Raw genomic sequence first — 26,330 nt, 5'->3', positions numbered from 1 at the left:
GGCATTGATAATCTATTCCATGAAATCTTGGAAGAAAACTTTCCAAACCAAGAGAGGTATTCAAATATCCAGATCCAAGAAATACAAAGGACTTCATATAGAATCAACCCAAGAATATCTTCTCCAAGGCACATCATAGCCAGATTGATCAAAACCACAGACAGAAATAAGATAATAACAATCAGCAAGAGAAAAAAGTCAAGTTACTTTCAAAAGATATCCCATCAGGTTAACATCGGACCTCTCATCAAAAACAATGCAAGCAAGAAAAGAATGGGAAAATATATTCAAAGTGTTAAGTGAAAAACAGTTTCAACCAAGATTATTATATCCAGCAAGATTATCCTTCATAGGGGAAAAAAAAGATAAAAACATTCTCAGATAAACAAAACCTGAAAAGAATTTACCAACACCAGACCAGCTCTTTGAGAAGTTCTGAAGGGAATTATATCAGGAAAACTAAAGACAGACAAACAAGAGGGGGAAAAAAATGACTAAGTAAAATGCCAACTTAATGGTAGTGACAAGTGCTGAAATATCAATAATAATGTTGACTATTAACAGAAAGGTCAGACCACAGTAACACTGCAAATTCAACAAAAGAGAAATTACATGAGACTGCACTGATGAAATAGAATTCTATGACTTTTTTTGAAAACATTACTGATTTTCTTCCATCTATGCTTTCAGATTTAAGTTTTCTTTTAGTTGTTGATAGGTTCAGCAATTTGTTTAAAAAAAACTTTTTTTTAATTGAAACATAAACTTTTCTCTCTTCCTGGCCCCTGTGCAATTAGAAAATTTTTGTGAGCATTCTTAGTTTGTGGTAGAATGGTTATTTGCATAAGTTCAATAATACAATAGTATCTGTTGCCTTGCATCAGAAATTGAATTCTTATGGGGCTTCATACAAATAACAGACCAAATTTAGATTAACCTAATTTTTTTCTTTTTTTGCAAATAAGTTAGTTTATATCTCTCTTCAGTAAAAGGGGGAATGGAGAGAAAAAAAAAGTTTCAGAAGAAAATTACATGCACTTGTTACTAGAAATTTCTCCAAACTTTTAGTTTCAGATCTTTTGTGATTCTATAAAATGTGAACAAAAAATGTTTAGTATGGAAGGGAAGGAGGGGAAAGGGGAAAGAAAAAACTGGTAACAGTATGCTTAACTGACAAAAAATGAGAAGCTATTGGCTGATGATAATGTATATAGCAGTATCTTTTTTGTCTTGACTGATATGCATGGCATTTATGTTGGAAAAAGAAATGTATACTGTAAAGACATGTGATTAAATGTAAATAATTTTTTTTAAATACAAAAAAAAAAGGACCCTTGATTATCCCTGTTCCAGCTCACTCATAGGCAGTGGTACCACACTGGGAGCTGTAGGCTGAGAAAATCTCCAAACACCTGCTTGGGATGTCAGTCTGGGAGAAGGTTGCACTGCACCTAGATTCATTCATATAGTTGCACAGATGTTCTCTCAGGGAAAAAAGCAAGCCGTAAGAGTGAAGAACTCTACAGTTCTTATTGAGGTCAATAACTTCATGTGGAGCAAAGCATAGGGTACCTCAGGTTAAGAGTGTTGGTATCACCAAGATACTGCTAGCAACATGCAAAATGGTAGAACAACCTGAACTTCAAAAGAAATAACTAAGAAAGACGCTCTTGACCTGGTAAATGCTAGGAACTGAGAAGGCTACACACATGTCCTAGGTTGTACCTACTCAGGAGCAATCAGAACAAGATATGGATCAGACTTGAAAATATTTCCAAGTGGCACACAGACCCATCCACAAGGGAAGAAGCCTCACTGGCTCGAGGGGCTTAAATATAAGGTCTGACCATAGAGTGGCTGAAAAATAAGCTATTTTGACCCCAGAGCCTTAAGTCAGCCTTAAAAATAAAATCATATCTATCTTAGCAGTCTGAAAGTCTGTGTATGTGCCCAAGACTGCAGTCTTTCAGGAGTGATTAGGAAAGGAACTTCCAAGCACCAAGCGCTGGCTAAAGGTTGCGGCAAAAATATGAACTTCCTAAGTGGTAACAATAGAATCTAAGCCACATAAACATCTAATAGTAAAGAGTAAAAATCTAAGTGGCTGGGGACTTAAAAACAACCTTTGACCAATAAGTGGCTTACATAGACCTAGGAGTGGCCCCTAGGGAATCAAGCTAAAAGAAAAAATAAGGAGAAATAGAAACAATCCAACAGGGACATCAGAAGCTGCATGCTGTGGGAGAAATAAATACACTTCTCCAAGTTAGTATAGGCAAGTCATCAAACGAATAGCCAAACAATATCCTTCAATCGACCTATAATGGGTGGGGAGAAGAGGGAGAAGGGTAAGCATCCAGAGTTGCTATTGGGTCATTGGGAAAGTCATGACATATTTTTCTATGCAAAAAATGTGTCATGACTTTCCTGACAACTTAATAAAATGTACTATTTTAAGTGTTCACTTTTCAATGTAAAAAATAACACATAAAATTGTTAGCGTGATTCAAACACAAGAAAAAGAAGTAGGCATTAGAAATTGCCTTCAAAGGGGATTCAGTGGACAAAGATTTCAAAGTAGCTGCTAAGAATATATTCAATGAACCAAAATAAACCATACTCAAAGAATTGAAGTATGACAATGCATCATTAAATTTAAAAATATTAATAAATGGATGGGAATTATTGGGCTAGCCAGGAAGCATGGTGGTTAAGATTGCCGGATCCCACATAGCTGATGTGCAATTCAAGTCTCAGACCCAATGGTTCGAAAAGTGCACCAGGCACATGTGCATGTGTGCCCCAAATCCCCAAAGAACGGAGGAAAAGGGATTTCAACATGGCTATTCCCCACAAGGCGTGTTTTCTTGCTTTCCCTCTCTTGCTTTATAGAAATAATAGCTGAAAACTTCTCAGACTGGATGAGAAATATTAATCTACACACTGAAGAAAATCAACAAACCCCAAGTAAGATAAAAAGCAAAGAGCCACACATATCAGAGTTAAAATACTGAAAACCAAAAATAAGAGGAAAATCTTTAAAGCAATAAGGAAAAAATGACTCATTACTTAAAAGGGAAATTCAAAAGCATTAACAGAAGTCAGCTGATTTCTCATTAAAAACTATGGAGTCCAGAAGGCAAGAGGATGACATACTCAAAGTGGTAAAAGTAAAAAACTGTCAACCAAGAATCTTGTATCTAGTAAAACTACTTTTCAAAGTGACAGTCAAAAAAATAAATAAAGATGAATTAAGGCTTAGAGGATTTGTAGAGGATCTATTTTGAGAAAAAAAGGAAGGGGACCGGCAGATGGTGTAATGGTTATGTTGCTGGACTCCCACATGGCTGACCACTGTTCAAGTGCCGGACCTGGTGTCTTGAAACTCACACCGGGCACAAGTGTGTGTGTGCCCAAGATCCCGGGAAGAGAAAAAAGAGTAAGGGACTGTGGTGTGGCCATGCCCCCCGGGAGGTAAGTTCTCACTTTCCCTCTCACTGTCTCTGTCTCTCTTCACCTAGCATACATGCCCTAAGGCAAAAACCTCTTTTTTAGAGAGTTTATTTATTTATTTATTTATTTATTTATTTATTTATTTTTGCTGTAAGGCACATGCACTCACCAGAGAGACAGAGACAGAGAGACAGAAAGCTAGAAATCACCCCCTGGGGGGGATGGTCATGCCACAATCCCTTCTCCTCCACTCTCTTCTTGGAATTTTGGGCACGCACGCACATGCACCTGGCATGAGTTTTAAGTCACCAGGTCTGGGACTCAAACCACAGTCAACTACGTGGGAGTCCAGTGACATAACCATTATGCCATCTGCTGGTCCCTGCAAAAACCTCTTTAAAAATGAAAACATAAAAATAAAAAGGAAGTTCTTCTGGCTAAAAGCAAGTGACTCCAACCAGTAATTTGGATACCTATCCTTACAAAAATAAAAAGAACTAAAGGAAATACAATAAATAACTGCATGACAACATATTACATCACTAAGATAAAAAGAATAAATTCCTAGAAAGACACAATCTATTAAAACTGACTCAAGAATAGAAAACTGAATAAATAAGTATAAAAATTGAATTAATACTTTTAAATCTTCCCGCCAAGAAAAGCCTAAGACCAAATAGCTTCACTGGTAAATTCTAATAAAAAGTTAAAAAATTAATATCATTCATTTGCAAACTCTTCCAAAGAATAAAAGATAAGGTAGCACTTTTCTGTTGATTCTGTGAGGCCGGTATTGATACCAACCAGACAAAGACAACACAAGAAAATTAAAACTACAAACCAAAATCCCTATGACTACAATTGCAAAATTACTCAGGAAATACTAGTAAACTGAAATCAGCACCATGTGTTTAAAAATAGAAAGATTATACACAATGACTAAGTGGGATTTATCCTAAGATGCAAGTTTTGTTTAACATAAAAGTCAATTAACATAATACATTCAATTCAGTGGGGGAAAAGAATAGCCTTTTCAACAAGTGACACTGAAACAACTGAGTGGACACACTGAAAAAACTGAAGTAGGAATCTTACCTAACATCACATACCAAAATTAACTTGATTAACTCACATACCTGAATATTAAGAGCCAAATGTATGAAACTCTTAGAAAATGTAGAACCAAACATCTGTGATCTTCATTTAGGTAATAGTTCCTTAGGTATGACATACCAAAATCATACACAACATAATAAAAATAATAATTTGTTCTAAATAAAAATTAAAGATTTCTGCACACTATTCACAATCGTCAAGATATGAAGGCAACCTAAGCATCCATCAATGATGGATGAATGAATAAAAAAGAGATGGCATACATATACAATGAAATACTATTCACCTATAAAAAAATGAAATCTTATTCACAGCAACATGAATGAGCCTGAAGAACATAAACTGAACTAAGCCAGACACAAAAAGAAAAAAATCACATGTCTTACTGATGTGTGGAAACCAATAAAGTTGACCTCATGTAAGTAGAGAGTAGAATAGTTGTTACTATTCTACAGGGAATGGTAGGGAAAAGGAGAAGGAGAAATGAATGGTAACAGACAAAAAAATTACAGTCAGATAGAAAACATAAGTTCCAGTGCTTTACAATGTAGTTAACAATAATTCATTATACACTTAAAAATGGCGGAAAGAGGATCTTGAATGTTCCCAACAGAGAAATTGTAAATATTTTAGATGATGAATATGCTAATCACCCTAATTTGATCATCATACATTGTAAAAATATACTTAAAAATTACTCTGTACTCCATAAATATGTACAATTAATATATGTGTCAATTAAAAATAAAATTAAAAACTTCTGCAACAAATATTACCATCAAGAAAGTTAAAAGGCAATCCACAGAATAGGAGAGTATACTTGTAAAGCATATATTTTAAAAAAAAACTTGTATCCAGAATAAACAATGAATGTTTACAACTCAATAATGAAAAAAACAAATAGTTCAATTACAAACTGGATTTAAATATACATTTTTCCAAAGAAGACATACACATGGCCAATAAAAACACAAAATGATGCTCAACATCATGTGCCATTCAGGAAGTGCAAAACCACAAGGAGATACCACTTCACACTCAGTAGGATGGCTATAACCAAAAGTCAGATAATAGTTGGTGTAGACAAAGATATGGGAAAATTATAAAGCATTGTTAGCAGGAATATAAAATGGTGCAACTACTTTAGAAAACAATCCAGTAGTAACTCAAAGAGTTAAACAGAGATTTACTACTTCTATTGCTTGATAGATTAGCCAAGAGAAATAATGGCAAAAGTCCACATAAATATTTGTCTATGAATATCTTTGACAGCTATTCACAACACCCAAATGGTGGAAACAACCTAAATGTCCATGAACTAGAATGGATGTGTTATATCCATAACATAAAATATTATTCAGCAATAAGAAATAATGTAATGCTGATACATGCAGTAATATGGCTGAATCTGTTAAACAACATGCTAAATGAAAAAAGCCAGTCACAAAATACCACACAGCCCATTATCCTATTCATGTGAAATGTCCAGAATAGGCAAATCCATGAAGACAGAAAGTACCAGCAGTTGCCTAGGGTTGAGGAAGGCAGAGGGAAGGAATTGAGAGTGGCTGCTAATGGGTACAGGATTTGAGAGGGTGACAAAAAAAATGATACAATTAGATTGTGGTGGTGGCTCCACAGCTATGAATATACTAAAAATCCAACAAACTGTACATCTGAAATGGCTAAATATTATGCTATGAGAATTATATATCAATAAAGATTCTTTTTCTAACTGACCAGCTATTTTTCTATTGGGTTTGTCTCTCAGCATCAGAAAGTCAAAAGAATGGAACCCACTTTCTCTGCCACTAGAAATTAGTCCCAATGATAGCTCACTGTTGACTGATTATATAACCCTCATCTGGGCACTTATATTGTCCAATAAAGCTGAGCCAGGGTGCTGGTAAGCAAAGGTAGAACTTGATTCTGAATAATTCCTTGCCGTAGAGGCCTCAAGTTGTATAAAAATAATCAAATCAAGTAAAAGTATCAGATTCTGTTCCCTATTTCATTAATTATAAAAAAATTTGCATATTGAGGTCACTGGGAAGATGTAGTTTTGTTTTGTTTTGTTTTTATCCCATTTACACATATTTCAATTCTCTACAGAATGACACTAATGTTATTCTACAACAGATAACAATTATTAAGTGATAGGACTGACAAATATCATGGACGAGTAGCTATAGAACTTCCCTTCAAAAAGTAACCTTGTACAGTCAGTTTTATTTCAGAAAAGAAACAGAAGGAGCAGTTGCCTAGGGTTGAGGAAGGCAGAGGGAAGGAATTGAGAGTGGCTGCTAATGGGTACAGGATTTGAGAGGGTGACAAAAAAAATGATACAATTAGATTGTGGTGGTGGCTCCACAGCTATGAATATACTAAAAATCCAACAAACTGTACATCTGAAATGGCTAAATATTATGCTATGAGAATTATATATCAATAAAGATTCTTTTTCTAACTGACCAGCTATTTTTCTATTGGGTTTGTCTCTCAGCATCAGAAAGTCAAAAGAATGGAACCCACTTTCTCTGCCACTAGAAATTAGTCCCAATGATAGCTCACTGTTGACTGATTATATAACCCTCATCTGGGCACTTATATTGTCCAATAAAGCTGAGCCAGGGTGCTGGTAAGCAAAGGTAGAACTTGATTCTGAATAATTCCTTGCCGTAGAGGCCTCAAGTTGTATAAAAATAATCAAATCAAGTAAAAGTATCAGATTCTGTTCCCTATTTCATTAATTATAAAAAAATTTGCATATTGAGGTCACTGGGAAGATGTAGTTTTGTTTTGTTTTGTTTTTATCCCATTTACACATATTTCAATTCTCTACAGAATGACACTAATGTTATTCTACAACAGATAACAATTATTAAGTGATAGGACTGACAAATATCATGGACGAGTAGCTATAGAACTTCCCTTCAAAAAGTAACCTTGTACAGTCAGTTTTATTTCAGAAAAGAAACAGAAGGAAGGTAGAAAGTATAAAATAGACAAAAAAAAAGTAGAAAGCTCATTAAGCCAATAGAATGGAAAATTGCTATATTTTCCTTTCTAGCATTCAAACTCTAATATGAATCAGGCATATTTTAATCAATTATGCCAAGTGGGATTAGTTTAATAAAGTACACAGCAAACTGAGAAGACAAACAGTACCTTCTGGGGGCGTTCCAATGCTGCTGCCAAGACCTAAAATAGCCATCTTGTGAATCCTTGGCTGCAACATCACAGCGGATTCTTCTCCCCTTTCCCAGTGGGGTATTTTGACTGGTTCCAGGTGGACATTATCAAGCCCATTTTCCTGCAGATTTTGATACATAATTTGGATAGCTTTCTCTAGGTTCTTGGAACCACTTAGTCTGGGTCCAACAGTATCAACCAGAAGTGCCAATCGCTCATAGGATCTGTTCTGAGATTTACCGTAAACTGCGAGGTTGATGATGGCTTTAGCAACATCTCCATAGCTGGCTATTTCTTCTTTTATTTCTTCAAAAGTCCTTTGAGAAATGCCATTCTTATAGATAGCTTTCCCAGAACCCAAGGAAAAAAGATGACCAACAACAAATATGAAGATAAGGAACTTCATATTTCTTCCAATTCGTTTTCTTCAAGATAATCTGTACAAGTAAGAAACATTGATATTTTAGGGGGGAAGAATCTCACAGCCATCTGCCCATAACCCAGAGATTGCATTTCAAGCAGCATTCTCCTTCCCTTCCCAACCACTGACCAATCTCCACCATTGAATTCAGGCACCATAACTACCAGAAAAGGACAAGTAAAGAGACAGTGATTGGACTTACTAATACAGTAGCATTTATTAAAACCATGGGATCACATGTTACTTAGTAATCCTGTGCAAAATACTCTGGGAGATTGAAATGAGAAGATAATGAGGAAGAGGAGAATGAGTTAGTGGTAGCAGTTACAGGAATAAGAGTTACCTGCTGCACCAGCCCCCTCCTCACCAAGTAGAAGTAGAGTATACACCAACTCTGCAGTGCTCTCTTGCTTGATGTGCTCTTTTCTCTTTGTCTGTGAAACTCATTCTATTAAGCTCTTTAAGATGGCATCTTTTCTCACTGTCTCTTTCATCCCCCTTAAATGAAAAAGAATTGCTTCTTCATCTATCCTCCAGAAGCACTTTATATTAATATTCTAAATATAATTATTGAATTCCCAATATATGCCAGGGACTGTGTTATGTTTTTAGAAGGAAAAAGTCTAAGCTACAACAAAAAGCAAATAATTAATAAAAAATACACAACAAATGGGCTTTGTTATCATATAAGCATATGATATCCACCACCTACATGATAATAATGAAAAACTTACAAATGAATGTAAAGTTCTCTGTTGGTAAAAAAAAAAAAATTAAGTTCTGTATTTTTTGCTTTATAAAAAATATTAAATAAATGAATAAGGATTCAGTTTCTTCATAACTAGCTACAGTCTAAGTACTCAATAGCTACATGAGGCTACATATTAGATAGAACAGATAGAACATTCTTATCATTAGAGAACATTCCACTGGATAGCACTGGTTTATACAGTTTTATAAACTGTACATCTGTTTTGGTTTGAATGCTTGTTCCCTCCAAAAGTCATGTTGGAATTTAATTGCCATTGTGATGGTATTGGGAAGTGGGACTTTCAAGAAGTGTTCTAATAACTAATAATAACTAATGCTATTTTCCATGAAATGGGTTCATTCTTATGGGAGTGGGTTTGACCCCTTCTACCATATTATGTCATACATCATGTTATAATATATAAAGATCTATACCAGATTTAACTCCTTGAGCTTGGACTTTCAAGCATCCAGAACCAGGAGCCAATAAATTTCTGTTCATTATAAATGTTTCATTCTGTGGTATTCTGTTATAGCAGCATAAAACAGACTAAGACAAAAATTGGTACCAGGAAAGTAGGCTGTTGCTATAACAAATATATAGCTGAAAATGTGGAAGTGGCTTTGAAATTAGGTAATGACTAGAGGCTGGAAGAATTTAGAGAAGCAAGCTAGACAAAGTATCTATTTCCATAAATGGAGCATTAAAGACAATTCTAGTAAGGGCTCAGAAGAGAAAAACAGCTGCATAGATAGTCTGAAACTCCTTAGAGATTACTAAACTGGTTATGACCAGAATATTGGTAGAAATATGAATATTTCAGCAATTCTGATGTAGTCTCAGGCAGAAATAAGAAACAACATACTGGAAACTAGAGTAAAGGCCAACCTTCCTATAAAGCAGCAAAGACCTTGAATGAATTGTGTCCATCCCTGAAGGCTTTATGAAAGGCATACTTTAAGAGCATTGAACTAAGATATCTGGTTGAAGAAATATCTAAGCAAAATGTCAAAGGAACTATGAGGCTTCTTTTAACTGCATAGAATAAAATGAGAGAAAAAAATTGAAGACTGAATTTATAATTAAAAGGTAAACAGAATGTATTTGGAAAAACCCATAGCCTAGCTATGTAAAGAAGAAAAAAATATGTTAAGAATACAAACTAAGGGTGTATCCATGTAACCATTTACCAAAAAGACTGGTATCACTGGAAGAGAATGAAGTGCTGTTCATGAAGGCAATAGGAGAATGACCCTGAAGGCATTTCAGAGATTGTCAAGGCAAGCTAAGACTTGGAGAGCAAGGTTTCTAGAGGAGCACTCAGGAAACCTCAGCATTCACTATCCTGTGCTGCCTCAAGTGTCTACTTCCCACATTCTGGCACCGTATCCTTTGTACATCCCACCACTGCACAAGAAAGCACAAACGCAGATAGGCTCACCACTCCAGAAGATGCGAGGAAAAAGCTTTGGCAGTATCCATATGGTGCTAATTTTAATCAGAGTTCAGGAACTGTAGAAGCATGACTACTTCCACCTAGATTTAAAGGATGTACTGGACAGTCCAGAGGCCTAGGCAGAAATCTATTCCAGAGATAGAGAGCTGCCACAGAAAATCACTACTAAGTCAATGCCTAAAGGAGTCAGAGGGGTGGGAATCCCCCAAAGCCCCAGAATTGTACTACTATCAACATACAATACAAGCCTGGAGGACTACAGATATGAGACTCCAACCCATGAGAATTGTGACAAGGTCTAAGCTCAGAAAAACCATAGGGTTGGACTGCCCAAGCCCTGAAGCATACAATCCCTGAAACGGTGTGTTTAAGAGATGGGACATGGGAACCAGCAGTTAGCGTAATGGCTGTGTCGCTGGATTCCCACGTGGTCGACCGCGGTTCGTGTCCCGGACCCGGTGGCTTAAAACTCGCGCCGGGCGCGTGTGCGTGCATGCCCAAGATCCCTAGAGGAGAATGGAGGAGAAGGGATTGCGGCGTGACCATCCCCCCTGGGGGGTGATTTCTCGCTTTCTGTCTCTATGTCTCTCTCTGTCTGTCTGGCGAGCGCACGCGCCCTACAGTGAAAATCTCTCAAAAAAAAAGAGATGGGACATGAAGTAAAAAAAGATTATTACCAGGGCTTAAAATTTAATATTGTTCATCCTGTTGGGTTTTGGACTTACTCAGAACCAGTTACTTTTTTTTCTTAACTGTTTCTCCTATTTGGGATGGGAATGTCTATCGTATGCCTGTCCTATCATGTATGGAAGTAGCACATGTTTTCATTCTTATTTTTTCTGTTTCTCTCTCCTGACACACAAACATACACACACATGTATACATGCATTCATTCCTAAAGTGCTAGATTTTGAGCACTTGAAATCTGGCTACTACTCCAAACTGAGATATTTTGCGAATGTACAATATATACGTGATTTAATTTTAAAGACTTAAGTATGAAATGTAAATATTTCAGATATATTGTGTTAAGTAAACCACATTATTAATTTCATCTTTTTCTTTTATTTTTCTTAAGTAGTTATCAGTAAATTTTATATTATATTTATATTTATGTTAGACAATAATGCTTTAGCAGCATTGAACTGTTCTTCAAATACCTTGGGCCCTTTCACAATTCTGGGTCTCTACTCTATGCATGTTCATCCTCTTTTATTGCAAGGCCCTTCTACTCACCCTACTCCCCTTATTCTGATAAATTCCTTCACTAATTCTTCAGTGAAAATGCTTTAAAATCACCTCTTCTTGGGTCACCCTGCGGTGTGGTGGTTAAGGCAGCTGGATCCCACATGACTAACTTCATGGTTCAAGTTCCAGACGCAGCAGCTTGAAAACCATGTGTTCCCTAAATCCCAATAGAAGAGAAGAAGGGATTATACCATGGCCATCCCCCCTGGGGAGTTATTTCTACTTCCCTATTCTCTCTTTGTCTCTCTCCAGCAAACACAGGCTTCCTATACTGGGGGGAAAACATCACTTCTGTAGTGCATAACCAAATAACACCTCAGGGTTATTTGAACATCATCTAATGCTTCCACCATAAATTAACCATGTTATCAGCTCTATATTCCCTATTCTTTAAGTCAAGTAGGGTAAATTATTAACCACTTCACCCTCAGTTGTACTCAAAAATTGCCTAAGGAATGAAGGAGGTTTTAATCTTTCTAGGTCTTAGCACTCTTAGTGTAGGAAGTACCAGTCTGGACTCCTTCACAAAGAAGTTGTAAAAATAAAAACATGCTATCATATCTGAAATACCTTGAAATTTATGAAAACTACACATTGATGATGTTTTCCTTTTTATTACAGCTATTTACTTGCATTAGGTCTTGGTTTCTACAGTCACCATATTGATGCTTTTTTTAAAAACTAAATTTTGTTAAGTAATCAAAATATTTCACCAGATGGCAATTCATTCTTGAAAGTACATTTTTTCCATGTGTTTTTTGTGCAAAAAGAAGGAAACAAAAGGTTGCTAACCCACCTATTCATTAACACTAACCACAAATTTCTACTTCTTATTAAAAATTCTCTAAGCATTCTGCAAACATTAACTATTTCGCAATACATTTTTAGTTATGCATTAGAATCATATGGGAACTTTTAGATATATAAGAGAATTTAGAAGTCCTTAATTCATCTTTGTTTTGAAAGTTAATTAAGGCTTGTATTGTGATTCCCAAGCAGCTGATAAACCAGCAACTAGAAGCAGCCAGGTAACTAAACTTACTGACACAGACTTTCAGGAGGATTTCAAACTGTTTTTATAGGAATATGTATACATTTACATATAATAGAAGCTCAATGGGGAATACCCAAATACAGTCTAAAATGCAAATAACTATAGTCAAATATAATGTACTCAGGATTATACACAAATACAAAGGGAACACAGAGAAGAAGAAAGGGAACCATGAAGACATGACATCTAAAGACAGCCTCAAAGACTGGCTCAGTAGGCAAAGAAGAGAGAATGATTCTCTTCCCAGAGGAACCACAAGAACATCATCTTGTGGGTACATCTGGTTAAAAGATAATTCCAGAAAATAACACTGCCCAAGTCTAACATTTTTATATTCTTTTGCATGTATATCACTTCTATTAATAAATATCATGTCATCTTTTTTTTCTTTTTTTTGGAGAGGTTTTTGCTACAGGGTGCGTGTGCTCGTCAGAAAGACAGAGAGAGACAGAGAGACAGAAAGTGAGAAATCACTCCCCGGGAGGATGGCCGCGCCGCATACCTTCTCCTCCATTCCCCTCTCGGGATCTGGGCACGCACGCACGCACGTGCCCCTGGCGTGACTTTAACCCACTGGATCCAGGACTCAAACCGCAGTCAACTACATGGAAGTCCAGTGACATAGCCATTATGCCAACTGCTAGTCCCATAAATATCATGTCATCTTGATAATAATACTTGATGTTTTCTAACAGGCTCAGTTAAATTGACACTTAAAAATATATTATTACTTTAAATGGAGGAGTCTGACCCAGCAAGGCCCCAGAACCTGTCTGAGCCCCCCGACCTTTGAGCTCCGCTTCCGGTCAAATCAACACGTTGGCAAGGCCACTGTTGTGCGCCCCCGACCTTGGAACAAAGCTTGGGTCAATTAACATGTCAGCAAGGCTGTTTACTATTTGCTCCAGAAACTGTGGCAGCCTTACTGGGAAGCGACCCCCCTCTGACTCCCCAATATACCACTATAAAAAAATTGCATAGCTCTCTTATACATCCTGAGTGTACAATAAAATCTTCCAGGAAGTCCCCCGACCGCTCCCCTTTGATCTAATCACTTACTATTAATTACAATGCTTTATCTCCATGGTCACAATAGAGGATGGGCTGAAGTTCTTTCTGGGCAGAAATAATTTTAACCTTTAGAAGGCCCTTCAAAATAAATTTAAGGTAAACTTAATCCTTTCTTTACCTAAAATAAGATTAGGCCAAAACTGGCCCAGGACACCTCCGCCCTCGCCAAGTAAAATAAATAAATATATTAGGATTCCTCAAATTAAGTTATAAATCCCTACAAAACTGTATAAGTATCATTCTTTATTAAGATCCATAAAAACTAATATCTATTCTTAAAATTTTCTTTTCTCAGCACCATTCCCAGTAATCACAAGATGGCTGCTGCGCCGCATCAGCTGATAATCATCTCTGCTTACCAAAATCGCTTTCCCAAAACTGCATTCCATGGAAACCCACCTACAAATGTGGAACTGCACTAGACCCGCCCTTAATCAAACCCTAAATAAAATCTATGTTCTCTATTGTTAAAAACTTTATGAGCTGTTAATTGAAACACTAGCCCCTCTCCCTTTACTTATATGTAACACGTTTTCAATAAAAACGCACAATGATTCCTAACAGTTGTCACTCCTCAGAGACCAATCTTTGAGGGGTGTCCGGCAAAAGACGTGCATGAAAAGGCATCGAGGCCTTTGTCTTCTGTTCACCTTTGCCGCCTCTGTCAAGATAACCCACCCACGCCGAGGCTGGTCCCCGGCATTTAAAGCAGAAACTAATACCAGTTCTAAATACATTAACTAGACTGTATCTTCAAATCCCACAGATGCAATGATGCTAATTATTAAAAATGAGTTAATTTAAAAGACGATGGCTTGTAACCTTTTAAAGGAACAGTTTTTCCTTGAGCATAACATCAGTACTTTGAATATTTAATAAGATCGAAGGTACAAAACAATGAACTACATAAGAAATCACCTAAAACACCTGATATATGTAAACACCAAATATAAGTTAGCTGAGGCAAAACCTGGTTTTCCCTGGAACATAATCTTAAAATTACAGATGTAATTCTTTGCTAGAATGCATAACTATGTATCTCAAAAATAAAGTACTATTCTTTTATTTTGCTTTTAGAAAGTTATACTAGTCCAACTAAAATGTCTTTTCATTAATAAATAGTAGAAAATAATTATTACTAACAGTCTAGATTTCAAGAGGTAATAAAAACAGAATAAGAAAATGACCTATCACATTCCACTTAAGAACACTAAAAAATGTAGGAGACCAGCAGGTGGCATGGTGGTTAAGGTGTGAGACACTCCCACATGGCCAATCGCAGTTTGAGTCCTGGACCTGGTGGCTTGCTTTCTCACTTTCTCTCTCTCTCTATCTCCCTGGTGTCTTGCTCTCTCTCTCTCTCTCTCTCTCTGTCTCTCTCTTCAAATTAAAATAAATGAATGAATAAATAAAATTAAATTTTTTTTTTTAAAGTATAAAATGTAATGCATGGGACCAACAGTTGGCATAATGGCTGTGTCGGGGAACTCCCATGTAGCTGACCGCACTTCAAGTGCAAGACCCAGTGGCTTAAACTCAGGCCGGGTGCTTCTGCATGCATAACCAAGATCCCGAGAGGAGAACGGAGAAGGGATTGTGGCGTGGCCATCCCCCTTGGGGGTGGTTTCTTGCTCTCTGTCTCTCTATCTCTGTCTCTCTCTTTCTGGAGAGCACATGCACCCTATAGCAAAAACTTCTCAAAAAGAAAAATTGAAAAATGTAATACATAATTTTTAAAACACAGAAACTGTCATCTGATATGCAATTTGTCCATTCTAAGAAATAAAAATATATTAAAAATTTTAAATAATAAGTTATACAAACAGAAGTTTGAACAAAACCAATAATAAATGAAAAATCTGAAAAAAAAACTCACCAAAAACATAGATTTAGTGTTACCACACATTAAAAAATTCATTTGGGACCTAAAGCCACTCCAAAGGAGGAGGATCAGTACATCCATTTGTTTGCATAAAATAACTAACATTCCTCCGTGTGAAATACATAGGCCATTAGGAGAAATATTTTAGTATATATAATTAAAAACAGTGTGGCGATTTACTCAGATTTACTCAGCAAATCTTTTAATATTAGTACCAGGTACATCCCTATTCACCCAGGGGCAATTTCAGGAAGATAAAAATGCACAACTCTATACAGTGAATAAAATACGTATGTAATTTATTTACCTGAAAAAAAGAAAGGGTTGGATAAAATTGTGAATGAAACAGTAATTAGATGCTGAACCCTTTTACATCTACCACAAAGCATTGCTCTCACATTGATCCAGGTAAAGATCCCCGTAGGATCTGCTCATCTGAAAGACTGTTGGTTTATACTAGCTCAAAAAATACAATGTCCCTTATACAGACATTTAATGCAAATTGCAGTGGTATTTCTCTAGAATTTACACAGGGACAAAATCAGTCTATGGTGATCCACAAAGACAAACAGTATTACACATCTCAAAACATTTTCTCTTTATTCAATAGTAGTGTTCTTTTTTAATTGTTTGGGTCCTAACTTCATCTCTCATTCACCCAGCAGTAATTTATTGAGTTTCTACTAAGCACTGAAGACACAAATACATGGGATAATGGTTATATCCTCAAAAGCTGTCAATGTGTGCCAAGGAGAAAGATGTAAAAAGCCCTATAACAGGTAGTTAAAAAGGTTCCACGAGAACAGAGGTGAGGAAGGAATTAAGAAATCATACGAAGGGATCTCCAAAGGTTCATAGAATTAAAGTACAAGTTTTTTTAGATGCAAAAAAAATTGTTTTAATTCATGCATAGTTTCTTCATGATACCCATTTTCATAAACTTTTTGAAGACCCTTCTTAATACCTGAGATGAGATTTAAAGGGTAAGCAGGGGATTATCGATGGACCTCATGGAGAAGTTAGAAATGGTACTGGAGAAAAGATAAGCCAACAGAGGAAACAACTCATGGGAAGACATTAGAGGCTTTATGAAACATGGTCTACAGGAAGACAAGCAGGTCCTTGGTGAGCAGAAAAAAATGGCAGATACAGCAGCAATAGGAAGGAGGTATTCCACAAGGTTTACCTGCAAAGGTCTATTGTGTAAATTTCCAACATAAGCAGAGTAAAATGCCCTAGAGTGCTGTGACAGGAGACAAAATAAAAGTTTCCCAACTCCCTCATGCAACCGACAGAACAAGAAACTAAGGATGGGAGAAAGGAAACGAGGGAGGGGAGGAAGGGAGAGAAGAAGGAAGGAAAAGACCATAAGGGAAGAAGAAAAATTCTTCTTTGATATTCACTACCTCCTTTCTCCTTGGCATTTTCTCAGTCACACTTCAGGACAAGGACAGCCATATAAAGTTCTTCAAAATCCCCTAATAAGCTATTATTTATCGCCTATCTGGTTATTCTTTAACATCTTCATACAGGGATGACAATAATGCTGCAAAAGTAATCCTTGTCTACAAAAGATGCATTAGTCAAGCAATTCATTTATAAAGATACTCAAGATTTTCTTCCATTTAAAATCTCTAAAATACTAATAACCTGGCCCAAAAAAAAGAAAACTAGCATTCTCTCAAGCAATTATAGAACTATTTGAAATGCCTAAACTTAAACTGCACATTTTCAAAAATGTCTATTCTTATACGCAAAAAGTTGAAGTCATTGTTCCTTTACTTGAATTCAAATGATGGAAATACTAAATGTCATACCCTTCAAAATGTTAAACAACTATTTTTAAAACCCATGCTGTATCACCCCTTTGAATTCAAAGTTATATATTCAAAGGCAACTTTGGAGAGCACTGTTTGAAAAAGATTTGCTTTTCATATATTGTTATCACAATCCATAGTTACAGATTATCTCTTTCACAAAGAGATAAAATTCTTTATAATGTCATGTTCTCTCTTCTAGTTAAATCTGGAAGTAAATGGAAGCAAAACTAACATTTCTCATGCTATGAATTATATTCTAATAATAGGTTTATATTTTGAGGAAACAAAACAAAACCCTTTGCTTCCATTTCTAAATATTTTCCCTAAAATAAATATTATTTGAAAATGTCTCAGGCTATGATAAAAATGCCAGAATGAATAGACTAATAGAAGTAGAAAAGAACATAATGAAAACAGAATGTGCTGAAAGACAGGAGTTAGATTTAGGGTCTGATATTTTTATTAACTTTTTTTTATTGTGTCAGTTACTTTTTCTTCTAAAGACTGAATATACTACTCAAATGAAAACTTAAATATTCCCCATAAACCTCCCATTGCAGAGTAGGATTCACTAACATAAATTTAACTTCAGCCTGGAGCATGTAGCAGCTTCAGCCCAGAGCTTGTAGAAGATATGAAGACCAGAAGTGCTTAATCATACACCGGAAATACTTAATTGTAACACTACCATACCAAAGTTCACTTCTCAACTCCTCATAACATTACTAGATTGCTCTTTGAAACTGTTTGATCATCACAAGGAAGATTTGTTTTACCTTTATTAAATCCAAAGCTCAAGTAATACTAAGCAATACTCAAGCAATACTAAGGATCCATTTCCCATGGTTTATTCTCACAATTATTCATTCAGTCATCCCAGAATCTTAATGAGAACTTACTATATGCCAGTAATGGGGCAAGAATTTTGCAGAAGATATAAAAATAAGTAAGAGACGGTTTCTACTATTGTTTTAGGAGACTGCATGTCCTCTTTCCTTGGTAACCAAACCTCGATTTTGTTTGGGAAAGATGGACAGCTCTATTAACCTATGCCAATTATTCTTCTTATGGATGGTACTACCCATGGGGGGCATTTTAAATATGTAGTGGGGGGATGGTTTTAGTTGTCATAACAGCGTGGGGCTCTTACTAGTAATTAGCTGGTAGAGACTAAGGATGCTAGACATAGAGGACAATCTATGTACTATGAACTTTCCTGGGCTCCACACAGCTTTTTCTTTTTTCTTTTTTTTTAAGGTTTTTTTCTTTCTTTTTTCTATACAACATATGCACTCATCCGAGAGAGAGAGAGAGAGACAGAGACAGAGAGAGACAGAGACAGAGAGAGGGAAAGTGAGAAATAAGGCTCAGGAAAGACAGCCACATACACTCCCTTCTACTCCACTCTACCCTCGAGATTTGGGGCACACAAGCACAAGTGCCTGGTGTGAGTTTCAAGCCACCAGATCTAGAACTTGAACCAGTTGACTGTGTGTGGGAATCCAACACTTTAACCCACAATACCAAATGCTGGCCCTTCCACAAAGCCTTTTTTTTTTTTTTTTTTTTTTAGAGAGAGAGCGGGAGAGAGACAGAGCAACAGAAAAAAGAAATCACTCTTTCAGGGAGAATGGCTATGCCCCAATCCATTCTTCTCCATTGTTCTCTTGGGACGCACATGCACACACACCCAGTGTGAGTTTGAAGCCACTGGGTTCAGGACTCAAACTGCGGTCAACTATGTGGGAGTCCAGCAACACAACCATTACACATCTGCTGGTCCCACATAGCCTTTTTTAAACATGAAAACACTATTTTCTGAGACTTGAACTTAATTCTATTATATATACAAATACAAAATAGTTTGTGGGCATTTTTAATGCCAGGTGACCTTTCAAAGCAGCAACTACCATGTATATCAAGGGAAGGCTATGCTATTCTGTTCAGAACTTTACAGAGTTGGTCATCACTTTCGTAAAACAATGACTGTGATACTTAGGGTATCAGAAACACCATTACTCACCCCTGAATTTTCTGCATTTGCTGCTGCCATGTTCATGCAAGTATCTGCTATGTCTTCTAATGTAGTCTCACCTCAAAATTTGCATGTTATTTTATTACAAGTTACTTTATTTCTCCTTTCTTTTACAGTTAGGATAGCATACTAACTTATTTGAAAAATACATCTAAGCAAATTATCTCTGATGTTTATATTAGGGTAATAAAACAGACATTATAAAATATTTGTTTTTTAAAAGAGAGACATTGTATCTGATATAATGGAGAGCTAATGATTTAAATAAGTTCAATAATTCTCTTTCTCAATCTTACATCCAGAGGAGGCTTTGTAACCTGGTTTTGCCCAGGAACCCAAAGAGAAGCACATGACAAGTAAATGGTCACAACTCTGAAATTTCATCAGCTATTTGTAACCATAACAGCAAGTCCACCAGAGAATTTAGTCTATCACTGAATACCTGATCCAATATCACCAAAACCATCAACCTTCCTGTTATGTGAGAAAAACAAGCTCTATTACATTTTAGCCACAGTTAAATGTTCTATTTCTTACATCTATGAATACATTTCTGTCTGATATACTAATATTTGAGTGCTTCTTGGGAATCCATGATTAAAAGTATTGTTGGGGCCAGTAGGTGGCATAGTGGTTGAGTTGCTGGACTCCCACATGGCCTACTGTGTTTTGAGTCCTAGACCTGGTGGCTTGAAAATTATGCCAGACATCTGTGCATGTGTGCCCCAAATCCAAGGAAAAGAACACAGAAGAAGGGACTGTGGAGTGGCCAACCCCCTTGGAAGGTGATAACTCACTTTCCCTCTCACTGTCCCACTCCAGAGAACACACATACTCTCTCACAAAAACTCAAAAAAAAAAAAATTATCTTAATTAAGACCATAAGATCTCATGTATGGTCTACCTAGATTTCACAATGCACTTAAAACTCTAACTATGAAACACCAAACTAAGAATCATTCCTTCAGACCTACTCTTCCTTTAGTCTCCACCCTAATCAATTCAAGTTATAAATCACATTGTTTTATTGGATTCTTTTCTCTCCCTCAGGAGAACAGGTGAACAGATAGAAAATCTAGCTTCAAATTATTTGACTCACTCCACTCCTTCCCACCCTTATCCTCACTGCCCTTAGTACAGAAACTCATTATCCCTCATCTGGAACACTTCTTCATCCATCTCACTGCCAAGACCTCAGGTCTTTTTATAACCCATCATCCATATTGTCACTTGATTTACCTTAAATCCAAATCAAATGACTCTATGGCTCAAAAAATATTTTTCCCCACTACAGATGCTCTTCAACTTACAATGGAGTTATGTCTTGATAAATCCATTAAAAGTAAAAAAATTTTAAGTCAAACCATTTTAAGCCAGGGACTATTGAGTCATCGGAAAAATCAAGATGCATTTTTGCATAGAAAAACAGAAAAAAATATGCCATGACTTTTCCAACAACCCAATATACTATAATATCACTCAGTGTTAGAGCAACAGCATTTTCTTTTCTTTCCTTTTAAAGAGATTTTTACTAGAGCATGTGCATTTACCAGAAACAAAGAGAGACATAGAGACAGAAAGCGAGAAATCACCCCCCATGGGGGATGGCCACACTGCAATCCCTTCTGATCCATTATTTTCTCGGGATCTTGGGCACACATGCACACATACCTGGCATGAGTTTCAAGCCACTGGGTCTAGGACGCAAACCATGGTCAACTCTATGAGAGTCCAGCAATGCAACCATTATGCCATTTGCTGGTCCTATAGTTACTTACAGCCTTTTGTATTATTTGAATGATGTTGGCCCCTCCAAAATTCATGTTGTAATTTAATTATCAATGCAATTCAATATGTATGGGCTTGGCAGAGTCCTCAAGAGTTAGATTAGCACCCTTATAAAAAGGCTGTAAGTTAAAGGGGAGTTAAAGGACCAATAGTTGGCATAGTGGCTATGTTGCTGGACTCCTATGTAGTTGACTGCCATTCGAGTCCCAGACCAGGTGGCTTAAACGCATTCCTGGTACATGTGCTTGCATGCCCAAGATCTCGAGAGGAGAATGGAGGAGAAAGGATTGCAGCGTGGCTATCTCCCCTCCGGGGAGGGGGGGGGTGATTTCTCGCTTTCTGTCTCTCTCTTTCTGGTGAGCGCAAGTGCCATCTAGCGCAAGCCTCTCCAAAAAAAAAAGAAAAGAAAAAAGAAGAAAAGAAAGAAAAGAAAAGAAAAGGAAAGGAAAGGAAAGAAAAGGAAAGAAAAGAAAGAAAGAAAAAGAAAGAAAGAAAGAAAGAAAGAAAGAAAGAAAGAAAGAAAGAAAGAAAGAAAGAAAGAAAGAAAGAAAGAAAGAAAGAAAGAAAGAAAGAAAGAAAGAAAGAAAGAAAGAAAGAAAGAAAGAAAGAAAAGAGGGAGTTAAAAAAAGGCTCTTGTTTCTCATGGCTCCACCTCCTCCAGTCTTCAGCATCCTCTATTCAGCATATAGTTGAAAAAGAGTCAGAGGAGAACTTTTCTTAAAAAGTTTTTGTGGGGAGACATAAAAATGGAATCCCTCGGGAACCAGCAGTTAGCATAATGGCTATGTCGCTGGACTCCCACGTAGTCGACTGTGGTTCGCGTCACAGACCCGGTGGCTTAAAACTCACACCGGGCGCGTGTGCGTGCGTGCCCAAGATTCCGAGAGGAGAATGGAGGAGAAGGGATTGCGGCGTGGCCATCCCCCCCTGGGGGGGTAATTTCTCGCTTTCTGTCTCTATGTCTCTGTCTGTCTGGCGAGTGCACATGCCCTATAGCGAAAACCTCTCAAAAAAAAAGAAAAATGGAATCCCTTACTTCTGCCTACATTCCATGGTTGGAACTCTATCACAGTCCCGACCTGGCTGCAAGGGGGGCTGGAAGCCATTGGACTCTTCCATTCCTCTAACATATGAGGACACAACATTCCTTCCCTCTGCAGGACACAGCAACAAGGGGTCATCCTAGAGGCCGAGAGCAACCCTCATCAGATATTGATTGCCAGTGCCTTGATCTGGATTTCATACCCTCCAGAACTGTAAGAAATGTAAGAAAAATACATTTCCATTCTTCATAAATTACCCAAACTTGGACACGTTTTTACAGCAACACAGACTAACACAGCTTTCTAGTCTTCACCATAATTCCCTGTTGTTTCCCTCCCTTTATACTGCAGCCCACTAGGCTGTTTACCAGTCCCTTGAAGTTATAAAAATTCTTTATATCTCCCTGATTTTGCTCATACTATTCCCTCCCAAAATTCCAAAATGCCCTTTCATCTTTTCTTCGTTTGGAGAAATTACAATCATGATACAAGATCTACCTCGTTGGTCTCTAACTTAGGCAGAGCTACTTGATGCCTTTTCAATAACACTACCTGCTACTACTATTTGTGTCTGTTACTCCACCAGGCCGTACATTACATAATGGCAATAACATTTTACTGTTACAAAATTCACCGAGCATATTCTCTGCAAGGAGTGTGTTTTATCTTTGTATAGTGAGCAAATGGCATAATGTCTGTCAATAAATACTTATAGAGTAAAACAATAAATTCATCACACAAGTAGTTATATTTCACAAAAGAAGTAAATGACTCTGATTCATCACTTTAAGGCTCACCTACATCAGACACTAGTTTATACCTTTAAACTATAACATAGTCACAAGTTTATTTTTAAAAGGGAGTCAAGAGACCTAGATCCTTGCTGTCCTATTCTAAATGCATAACCCTAAATTATTTTTTGAAAGATTTCTATACATATAAATACAGGGCTATATGCCCTGCATGGCTGACCCACATGGAAAGGTTTTGGGTTTACATCTAAAAACCTTCAAGAATACAATGGACATGTGTGTATGTGCCTATAATCCAGGGCTGGCTGAAGCTTGGAATGGATCATGGTATAAAGACCCTACTCTAGGTTTCTGTCTCTTTCTTTTTCTCTTCATAAATAAACAGGGCCAGTCAGTAGCACAATAGTTAAGGTGGCTATATCCCACATGGCCAACTGCACAGTTTGTGTCCTGAACCCTGTAGCTTAAAAACACACAGGGCACATGTGTGTGCCTTCCCAAAACCCCAAAAGGAGAATGAAAGAAAAGGGACTGCCATGTGGTCATCCCCCTTGGAGGGTGCTTTCTCACTTTCCCTCTCTCTCTCTAGTAAGCACATGCTCCCTTTAGCAAAACAAACAAATAGAGCACTGCTTTTCAGCTCTAACATTCTATAACACATTTTGTTAAATAATATCAATCACACTTTCCTTTACTCTCCACATGAGTACTTAAATAAAACTACTCAATCTTCGCTCTTGGTATCTCTTCCCATCAACCAACTGAAACTGAACTCACAATGGTCATTAAAGATGCCCTTGTTTATGAATCCAATGAACACATTTCAATTTCTATCATACCTAACATCTCAAAAATTTAACATTATTAACAGCTATTTCTTTTCCAAACACTCTTCTTCCTGCTCTTACTACTACTAAATGTAGTATTAGGTGAACATACACAGACAACATAGAAAGTTATACCTATATAAGTTTTGGAAGGCTCTAACAGAGAGCTGTCAGTCAAAGATCAAGGAATAGAAGTAGATATACATATCCAGATGAAAGATAGTTCTTCTCTATAATCCAAAAAACACAGCTGAACATATCTCAGGTGCTTAGTTGGTATGTAGTATCTTTTTTTTATTATTATTGGAGAGGTTTTTGCTATAGGGTGCATGCGCTCGCCAGACAGAGAAAGAGAGACAGAAAGCGAGAAATCACCCCCCAGGGGGGATGGCCACACCACAATCCTTTCTCCTCTCAGGATCTTGGGCATGCACGCACACGTGCCCGGCGTGAGTTTCAAGCCACGGGGTTTGGGACGCAAACCGTGGTCGACTACATGGGAGTCCAGCAACATAGCCATTACATTAACTGTTGGTCCCAGTATGTACTATCTTAAACTGAATCTTTCTGTGTAAGTAAATGAGTCATGGATATTCTTATAAACATGCATGTCCTCCATTAAACCTAATATCCTATTTTGCAGAGTGAGAATTCAGACTGTATTTGTTGATACAATTTTTCTAGAACCTACTATTTTACGTGATGGGAGAACAAAAGAACAATAAAGGAAGAAAGAATAAAGGAAGAGAGGAAGAGACTGGAGGCAAATTTTGCATCCACTACTACCTCAAATCTACTCAAACAAACAAACAAAAAGCTATAGTTTGAAATACTTACAAAGTCCCACCCAGCAACAGCTAGTGAAAACTGAATAAAGTCTATAAATAGTACCAATGGCAATTTTCTAGTTTTAATATTATACTTTACTTATAGAGATGTTCCATTCAGGGAAACTGAGTAAAGTATAGTACAGACTCTCTCTGTACAATATTTGCAACATCCTACAATTTCATATTTATTTTAAAAGAAAAATATTTACCTGACTTTTTAAAAGTTCAAACTTAATTTTTATTTTATTTTTTTGCTATAAGACATGTGTGCTTGCTGGAAAGGAGAGACAAAGGCAAAGAGAGGGAAAGTGGGATTTAGGGAATGCAGGTACACATGCTCAGTGTGTTTCTCAAGCAAATGTGCAATTAGCCCATGTGGGATCCAGCTACCTTAACCACCATGCCACTAACGGGCCCCAAACTTCTTTTAAGAAATAGCATAACACTTATTTTTATTATACTTCTAGAAGTAACCACACAGGATCAGAATTGTATCTTTGTCAGAATCAGATTCTAGGGAGGTGGAGGACTGTTTCAGGCTCACTTCTCCTACTGTGTTATATTAAGATTTATCTGTATCCAGTAGCTTCACCATTATTTCTACTAAGAGTTGTGATAATGAGGCTTTATTGCAGATGTCTCTGCCACTAAACAGGACATTCTGAATAAAGGAGAGGCATTGTAGAAATGAGAATGAAGAGGGACTGAAGGAAGGGTGCTGGGTACAGAAGCAGTTCACGCCATTCCCTTTCTTCTCCCACGTTGTGGGAGTTAGAACAGTGGCAGCAGCTCGTGAAGTGATGGGAATTGGGCAAGTGGAAAACTGATTCTTTCCCAGGGGGAATCCCAGGAGCTCTGGATCAGGAGATGTAAGAATGACAACTGCTGGAAGAGGTCCAGCAGTAGACCCCTCTCAGTAGACCCACAGGTTACACTGAATTGCTCAATGTCCGACTCCCTGCAGTTGTCTAGTGACCTTCTCTGCTGTCCCTCCTGATCCCATCAGCATGAGCCTGTGGCAGACTCATTTTGTGTCCCTGACATTTTACTATTTACTAGTGAGCATTTTTTAGTTGCCTTCTCAGAAAATTAATCAGGCTCACATTACTACTCTTTTCTAGATTTATTTTATCCCTTTCAAGTTTCCTGTGTGAATTAAACAACAAAGCTTACATTCCTACAGTTCAAAAGGAGGCATCAGTGTCACACAGCTCCTTGAGTGTGACTGGCTTTTGACCCACATCACAATGGGACTGAGATGGGTCAAGAAGAAAGAAGCTCCCTTACATGTAGCCTAAATAGGAAAATATGACTAAAATTTCAGTAAATAAAATCAACTATGAACTCTAGGACACATTTTATATTCTTAGCTTGCAAAATCTTTTCTAAAAAAGAGGACTGAGATAGCCCTTGGTTCTTCTGTTAGCTGAGGATGCCGGACTGACCATGAGGGTGGCTGCCCTTGCAAACAGACGTCAATGTTCTGTGATTCTGTCAGACGTGCACACTCTCAGTCGACAGCTATAATCAAGCACATACAGTCAATAAAAGCACAGATAAATCATGAAAAATGTAGTGTATACTCTTTGGG

The 26,330-nt window shown here is 37.1% G+C and overlaps 1 protein-coding gene across 3 annotated transcripts in view; it reads right to left on the bottom strand.

The window, feature by feature from the left end:
• Positions 1 to 26,330, bottom strand: part of CPQ (carboxypeptidase Q) — a 580,759-nt gene that overhangs the window by 422,470 nt on the left and 131,959 nt on the right. For all 3 annotated transcript variants that reach the window (XM_027765483.1, XM_006161308.3, XM_027765482.1), the window contains exon 2: positions 7,738 to 8,198. In XM_027765483.1, coding sequence (XP_027621284.1) covers positions 7,738 to 8,167 — 430 coding nt within the window. In that variant the 5' untranslated portion in view covers positions 8,168 to 8,198. The remainder of the gene's footprint in view (positions 1 to 7,737; positions 8,199 to 26,330) is intronic.

Source organism: Tupaia chinensis, unplaced genomic scaffold (assembly GCF_000334495.1).
Source record: "Tupaia chinensis unplaced genomic scaffold, TupChi_1.0 Scaffold138407_1, whole genome shotgun sequence".
Lineage (NCBI taxonomy): Eukaryota > Metazoa > Chordata > Mammalia > Scandentia > Tupaiidae > Tupaia > Tupaia belangeri.
Note: the sequence above shows the minus strand (reverse complement) of the source record. Positions and strands in the feature narration are given on the sequence as shown.